Genomic DNA, 8,098 nt, shown 5'->3' with positions numbered 1-8,098 from the left:
AGGTCATTCAAAGGGCCTGGTAAGAAAGTAGGAGAGGCCAATCCACACGTAGATGCTTAAAGAGTGAAAGATAAGAAAAGATGGGCAGGGAGGGGATCCAATTTCTGTTTCCTAAGGCCAACAGTCATTCTTCACCCCTCTCCCAATCTATCTCTCATCTCTCTGTGGAAAGGGCCAATGCATGGGGTATTATGCCAGGCAGTCAATGAGCATTTACTGAGTATTTACACTGCTGTGTGACAAAGATGTGCAATGCATGGTCCCTGTTGTTAGGTAGCTTTACAGTCCAGCTGGGGAGCTAAGTCATAAATATTTAAAAAGATAATTAAGAAGACTGGGCTCTCTAATCTGCAGGACAAGGGCATATTGGAAACAACAGAGGCAGAGAATCTCCTTGAGTAAAACAATTCCTAGAATTTTTAGACATGGCATATAGGATCCCTCCAAAGGGAGAAATCTGTGCTACAGCACCCCCGAGATATAGTTAATCAGGCTCTTCTTCAATACCTCCACAACTTCTTGAAGAAACCCTAGCAGTGTGTGTGGTCCTTGCGGTTAAAATTTTTGGGTCACACGTAATTTCTACTCATCAGTCCTGCTTGTGCCTCCTGGAATTACACAGAACAAGTTTATTTTTCTACTAGGCAGAGCTTTGAGTGTTTGAATGGGGCTTTCTGTGTATTGCTTCTCCAGGATAAAGACCCTCAGCTTCCTAGCCTCTACCCTAATGACTTGATTGTGGGACACTCTCAACTATTCAGAACACACTCTTAGTCCTCAATGCCTATGCCTTGCACAAATGCCATGTGATGTGGGCATAATACCTCTGTAAATACAGGTCAAGCTGGGGACTTATATTGAAATTGAAGAAATCTAAAACCACTATGTCTTTTTCATATGAACAGTTATGATGCCAAGGTCCCCCAGCCCATACATTCTGTTTTACTTTCCTTCTTTTTCTATTGACTCATGTCAGCTCATCCCTGCTAAAACCATTTTGAATTCTACCATCCTACAAATGATGAATCAATCACTTCAGGCTGGAGAAAGCTTCCAGACTGAGGTGAAATTTCAGCTGCTCCTTGAAGGGTGGGCCCATTTAGATGGGTGGAGGAGAGAGAAAGAATAGTCCAGGGTGGAGGAATAGTTTCCACATTCTATACTTGCCGGTTTCCAATTATTTGTCAAATGTTATTTGAGATCCTTGGAAACAAATAAATACAGCCTTGACCTTGAGGTCATTTCAGGGGCCATAGACCCCAAATCAATTATTACAATGAGGGGGAGTTGGCATAGCAATGTAGCACAGTCAGAGCAGATGACCAGACATCTCAATTCAGCAAAGTTTTCTTGGAGGAGGTGACAATATGAGACTATGGCTGGGCCCATGGGCAAAGAAAGAGTGTGAAATGGGTCTGCAGAAACAAGCCTGGTGCCCAGAGCCTGTGTTCTCGGCACTCCTGAGAGGCCTGTGGCAGGACTTGTGCTGTCGGCTACCCAAGGGCTTTGGCTGCATCTGGGCCTCAGTAGCTCCACAGAGACAGACCCTTCTGGTCTGGCCACCTCCTTGCTAGCGCTTCAGCAGAATCTGAACCTGCCAGGCTGGTCTGACCGGTGAGGTGCAGGAAGAATACCTGGGGCTCAGATTTAGGCCTCTCCTCTGGCTTCTGTTCTGATCCCTTAGAGTTTAGGCAGGCATGCTGGAGTCATAATCCCTGGCATGTCAGACTGGAGGTGCAAAGGTAGTCAAGGAAGAGTTAAACCTTACAGACACTGAGAATATTCAATAACTTTAGTATGATCAGCTTTTAAATAGAATGTTTGGAGAAACAAAAGGGCTGATGTTGATTTTGAGAAGGAAAATGAAAATATTGGAGAAAACTGCAATCATAATAAAATAAATGCATTTATTTCTCTTTTCCTATGTATTAGTTATCTATTGCTGTGTAACAAGTTGGGGCACCTGGATGGCTCAGTCAGTTAAGCATCCGACTCTTGGTTTCAGCTCAAGTCAGGATCTCAGGGTCCTGGGATTGAGCCCTGCGTCAAGCTCCACCCTCAGCAGGGAGTCTGCTTGAGATTCTCACTCCCCCTCTCCCTCTGCCTGCCCCTGCCCTGTGTGCACTCTCTCTCTCTCTGAAAAGATAAATAAACAAATCTTTTTTTAAAAAAAAACCTTAGCAACTGAAAGTAACAAACATTTATTTTCTCAAAGTTTCTGAGAGTTGGAAATCTAGACCAGTTTAGCTAGGTGGTTCTGCTTCAGAGTCTCTCTTGAGGTGGCAATCGAGCTGTCAGCCAGAGTTGCATCATCTGAAGGCCTGACTGTGGCTGGGAGAGCTGCTTTCAAATGCACTCATGTGGCAGTTGGCAGGAAGCTTCATTTTCAACACATGGGTCTCTCTATAGGGCTGCTTATGAGATGGCAGCTGGCTTCCCCCAGAACAAGTAAACAAAGAAACAGACAGAGAAAACAAGATAGAAGCCGCAGAGTCTTTTTTACAATCTAATCTCAAAAGTAGCATATTACTTCTGCCACATTCTGTTAGTCACAGAGACAACACGGGTACAATGTGGGAGGGGACATACACGATGTGAGATGGGGTTAGCAGCAGCTTTGTTTATGTCGTAGGGCTGCCATAACCAATTACCACAAAATTGGTGGTTTAAAACAATGAAAATTTTTGCTCTCATAATTCAGGAGACTAGAAGGCTGTCCTCTCTCTGAAGGCTTTAGGGAAGAGTACTTCCTTGCCTCTTCCTAGCTTCTGGTGGTTGCCTCAGTCATGGTATTTCTTGCCTTATTGCCGCATAAGTGCAATCTCTGCATCCATCTTCACATAGCCTTCTTCCTGGGTCTCCTGTGTGTCTCCTGTTGCATATGCAGTCATGCTGGATTTAGAGCCCATCCGAATACAGCATGACCTCTTAACTAATTACATCTGCAAAGAACCTGTCTCCAAATAAGGCCCCAGTCTAAAATTTCCAGAAGGACATGAATTTCAACCAGCATGGGACCCTTTGGAGGCTGAAACCCACACCTTGCAATCTCAGGGGGCTATGACCACTCTAGGTCCAGGATTATTCTTTCTATAAATTCCTTTTCCAGGAGATTCCAACCACACTAACTCATCATATTCTCTTTCTTCACAGCTTTGCTGAGGTCTGTGTACTGATTCTGTCGCTGCTGACCAGAGCAGCAGAGCTCAATTCAGTTTGAATTTCACTCAGGGAAGTAGATGCTGAAGATGATTAGAAATATTATCTGCTCTGTTTTCCTCAAGATTAACTTACTTATTACACAAAAAGTTCATCTTCATTGTAGAACAATTAGAAAATGTTTAAATAAAAGAATACAAAGAAAAATTACCTGTAATTGCTAAATTAACATCGCTAAAATTGAAGTAAACTCTTTTGGACTTTTTTCCTATGAAGAAATATATAGATAGGTATTTTTTAATTAAAGTGAAATTACAAGATATGCTAATTTGTAATTTGCTCTTCTTAATATGTCACAAGCATCTTTCCATGTGAATAGGTACCAGTATCTTGGATTTTAATGGCACCTCAGGTTTCAAAACATATAACATGCCTGGCCATTCTTCAGCCTTCTGAGCTGGAGTCAATTCCTTGGACACCACCACCCTCTCCTGCCATGGCTAGCGCATGAGGGTTGAGATGGAAATGCAGAATATGATGGCAGCTGAGTTACAGGAAAGAGGGAGCGGGCTGGGTTTTGGGTCCCTAACTCTATGACCTCCCTCTCCTGCATAGTGATAGATGACAGGACCTCATGTGGGCAGCTGGTAGCCCTAATAGGCTCAACTTGGGATTGGCTGGCTTGTGGGGCTCAGGGGTACTGGGTAAGTTACCATGAAGCATAAACGGCTTCCAACACTCCCCCCACCCTGACCCCTGGGAAACTTTTCATGTGACTTCCAGTTTATCTTGAGTGGTTTTTGCAAGGTTCTACACCAGTAGCACCACTCAATAGGGAAAGAAACTTATGGACTAAGCCCCAAATCTCAGAAGGATTTACCCAAACTAGGAATCAAAAGGGAGAGTGGCCAAGTGCCCAGCCAGAGGTGGGGCCCTGAGAACAGATGAGGGGAGGTTGCCATCGGTGTCCTCCTCTACCTCCGCCCCTGCCTGAGCCGGCTCTGCCCAAGTAGGTTCTGGGGGGTGCATTGCCCTAGTCACACTGCTGGAAGTAGAAGTCTGTGATGGGGTTGCCCCAGCTGGCATCCTCTGAGAGTTGGGTAAGTCTGAGAGGCTGGTCTGCTTCGGGCACGGTGCAGAGGAACCAGCCTGGGTAGGCAGCTGACTCGAAGCTGGAGGTGAGCCCCGTGTCCCGCCGGTAGAAAGTGAAGCTCTTAGATTCGTTGGCACCGAGGTAGAGTTCCATGATGTTTACTGGCTGTGAGTGGAGAGGCATGGCAGGTGAGGGGAAGGAGCGGAGGAGGCAGGAGAGCTGGGCCATGGGCATGGAGAGGCAGGGCTGTCATCAACAGAACCCTGCGAGGGAGAGGATCAGGCCCCAGGATGCCCGGCCCAGTGGCTTCAGCATCTGCTGGCTTAGTGAAGTCAGATAGCAAGGATGCCCTAACAGGACTCACCTCTAGTTTCAGAGTCGGTTCCTGCCCTGTCCCACACGACAGGCACTGGCTCCCTCCCTGGACGCCCAGGATGACTGGAGACAGCTTGGCATCCAGAGACCGGTTGGGGACAACACTGATCTCCTCGCCTAGAGAAAGGAAGCCAGATTCAGGGTCCCTGACTGCCCTTCCCTCCCTCTCCCCAAATCGTGGACTTTGAAGCACAAGACCTACATGAGACATCCTGTCCCCAGACTGGGCAGAAAGGAAGCCTGGTAGCAGCTGTCATCTACGGAAGGGTGGTCTCCTGCCAGTTGGCCCAATGACATCAAGGCATGTAAGCACATTGTACCATCTCCCACCCCTAGCCCACCCCCTTGTCCAGGCTCAAACCTTCAAGTCTTCTCTAACCCCCAGGGGAGATCTGACCACCTCCTTTAATGCCTCTTGACCCTCTGGCCTTGTTTTGGAAACTCGATTTGATAAGCCTCTCATCAGAGTTATTTGGACATGTTTGTACCAACATGAGAACAGAAGAGGGTCTCATTCTTCTCTGTACCACACATACAAACCTACCCAACCACATACCACACATACAAACACATACACACACTCACATACATGCATGCATGCATACACATGTGTACACAAACAAACACACACACACACACACACACACACACTGCCTGGCCCCAGAGCCTAGTAAATGTGTCCCAAGTGGGCAGGTATGTGCTATTTTAGAGAGAAGGCCTGTCATGGTGTCTGGGGCATGAGGCCAGATGGTGCCACTTGCTATCTGGGTCCCATCACTCTGAGGGACCAGGAATCCCCAGAGAGCAGAGGGAACCCACCCAGGGCAAAGGGATAGAAAGCCACTCCCATATGGGAATAAAGGCCTAGGAGCCTATTTTAGATCTCTCCCCAGCACTTGCTCCCAGGAAAAGGAATGTTTGGCCTAAGTCTACCTATGAGGGAAGAACAAAGCATTCATCCTGGAAAATATTCCCACCTTTGCATAGAGGCTTCAGGTGGCAATGGGGTAGGTGTCCTCACTTTGCTGGAAGGCGTAGTATTTTATTTGTCCTTGTTCAGAGCCTGCTTTTATGATGCCCATCTACAGTGTCAGGCCTGGGATCTGTAGGCCTGTGCCAGTTTGCATAGCTATTCTAAGCCCCCTCCAGTCCCCCTCCCCTCAGAGTGTATAGAGACCTAGGGAAGTAGGGTCATGTTTTGCCACCAACCTTTGATGACCTTCCCTGCATGCAGCCCTCCAGCTAGAAGCTGGTTATCATGCAGATAAAGCACCTTCAAGGCCGCATCCTTCATTCTGAAACATCAAGACAGGATGATGCTTAGTTAGGGGAGGGGTGGGTGCTCGGGATTGCTGGGCTCTACAGAGTCCCCCAGTGTCAGGCATTGTCTCCCTCTCCTCCCGCTGTGCCAGAAGTAACCACCCAACCTTCTCTGCCTGCCCTGCTGGGCTCATACCCTACTAATGGGATAACAATAACCCCCCATCTGAGTCTTCACCCTATTCAATCTTTTCTACACCAACCAATCTCCTCCATGTGTGATGTTGGAAAAGAAACTGGACTGTGAGTCAGAATCCTGGGTTCTTATCTGGCTGTGCCGCCACTGTTGCTGAGTCCCAACAGACAAGTTGCTTGCTCTCTCTGGGCCTGAATTTCCCTGTTGCTAATTAAGACAATGGGTTAGATAAGGCCCAAGCCTCTTCCAGATGAAAATCTGATTCTTCAGTCATTATTGAAGACATCAAGGCACATTTACTCCCACCTATTAAGTGAGGAATATCTTTAAATTTAAAATTCTTGGGGCGCCTGAGGGGCGCAGTCGGTTGAGCGTCCGATTCTTGGTTTGGGCCATGTCGTGCTCTCAGTGTCATGAGATCGAGCCCTGCGTTGGGCTCGTGCTCAGTCTGAAATCTGCTTAAGTTCCTCTCTCCCTCTCCTTCGGCCCCTCCCCACTGCGCACTCTCTCTCTCTCTCTCAAATAAATAAATAAATCTTTAAAAAATAAAAATAAAATAATAAATTTAAAATTCTTATATTCTACTTTTCAAATTTATTTCTCATTTCTGATTTCAGTTGATTTTTTGACATCTTGTGAGGAGAAAAATATATCCTAAAATGGGTTTCTTCAGGTGTTATACGGAAATAAGTATGCTATGTGCAAATTGGTTCAGTGGTGGCTAAACACAAACAAATCTCATTGAAAGTTACTAATATATTGAATTGTACCATGGTTCTCTTATAAGAAGACACAGAAAGCAGTATTTCCCACATCTCTTAATCAAGGAGCTCCACTATATAAAGCAACTCATAGGGTCAGGGCTCCCCAGAACCCACCTTGGGCAAAGCTATGTTAGACTCTGAGTCCTAGAGAACTAGGACCATTTTCACTCACTAGTGCGAAGTCCAGAACACAGCAGACCGCCTGGCTCAGTACATGCCAGCAGACAGACAGACTGATTGACCAAATAGTTTTGTTGTTGTTTTGCCCCAAAGAGCAGCAGGGAGATAGTGGAGCAGAGTGACATCAATTCACCCCAGTGGGTGGTAACAGCTCTGAGCTGGGTCTCCTGACTTCCATTCTCATTATGGATATGTGGGGCTGAAGCTCTACACAGAGTGATTCACTTGCTCCCCCTTCTCGTCAGGGAAGCCCCATGAGGTGGCCAGCCCCAGCCTGACAAAGGCTGGAAAAACTTCTCTTAGGACAATGAGGGGCTGTTCACAACTTCCCAGCTGTTCACCCACCTATGAGAGCCCCAACTCTGGGCAGGTGCAGCCCCTCCCTACCCAGAAAGGATGGACAACAGGTCTACCTGGAACTTATTTCCCCCAGAGGACACAGCCAGTCAGAGGTTCAGATACTCACCGGAAGCACAGTGCCCCACTCAGGACCATCTTGAGCTTCACAGTGTGTAGACTCTCCTATTCTGAAATAACACAAAATCTTAGGTGGAGATAGAGGCTGGGCTGGAAGGGGCCTGAGTAGCAAACAGCCTTCTAACCCTACCACCCCTCTCCCCAGCATGTGAACATCCCCCACAGAGCAGGGGATTCTAGGCCTGGGGTCAGGAGAGAGCCCCAGTCCTGCTGGGGAGAATGAAACCCAGCTCCCCAAAGGACACCTCAGAATGCTCCTTTCTCCTGGTAGAGCCTGTGGTATCTGCCTGCTCCTCTGGGATGCCTCAGCCCTTTTAATAATGCACTAGGGAGGAGCCCCTGAAACTGCCACAAGCTGAGGAGGAGCAGGGTTTCCCAGGTATTTCACACCACCCTAAGCATCCAGAAACACCTGCGCTTCATTACCTCTCCCAAGGAAGGAAGGTTCTGGAGATAGTCTTCTTTCAGCAATTCTGATGAACTTCCCAGGGGCTTTCAAGCTCTTTGTGAGCACTCAGCTCCTGGACCTCAGGCGCTTCCAGACCCAAAGACTTCCGTGCAAATAGCCACTCAAGGAAAGAAGATTGTAGAACA

General features: G+C 47.3%; 1 protein-coding gene across 1 annotated transcript; it reads right to left on the bottom strand.

The window, feature by feature from the left end:
• Positions 1 to 3,554: 3,554 nt before the first annotated feature.
• On the bottom strand, positions 3,555 to 8,098 carry IL36RN (interleukin 36 receptor antagonist). The gene is made up of 5 exons (XM_045883737.3): positions 7,931 to 8,098; positions 7,494 to 7,554; positions 5,837 to 5,922; positions 4,617 to 4,744; positions 3,555 to 4,417 (listed from the first exon to the last, which is right to left on the bottom strand). The coding sequence occupies exons 2-5, from the start codon at positions 7,520 to 7,522 to the stop codon at positions 4,193 to 4,195; spliced, it is 468 nt and encodes a 155-aa protein (XP_045739693.1). The 5' UTR covers positions 7,523 to 7,554; positions 7,931 to 8,098; the 3' UTR covers positions 3,555 to 4,192.

This window comes from Mirounga angustirostris, unplaced genomic scaffold, assembly GCF_029215605.1.
Source record: "Mirounga angustirostris isolate CCGP_5_RB_7025 unplaced genomic scaffold, mMirAng1.0.hap1 SCAF_10, whole genome shotgun sequence".
NCBI classification, from domain to species: Eukaryota; Metazoa; Chordata; class Mammalia; order Carnivora; family Phocidae; genus Mirounga; species Mirounga angustirostris.
Note: the sequence above shows the minus strand (reverse complement) of the source record. Positions and strands in the feature narration are given on the sequence as shown.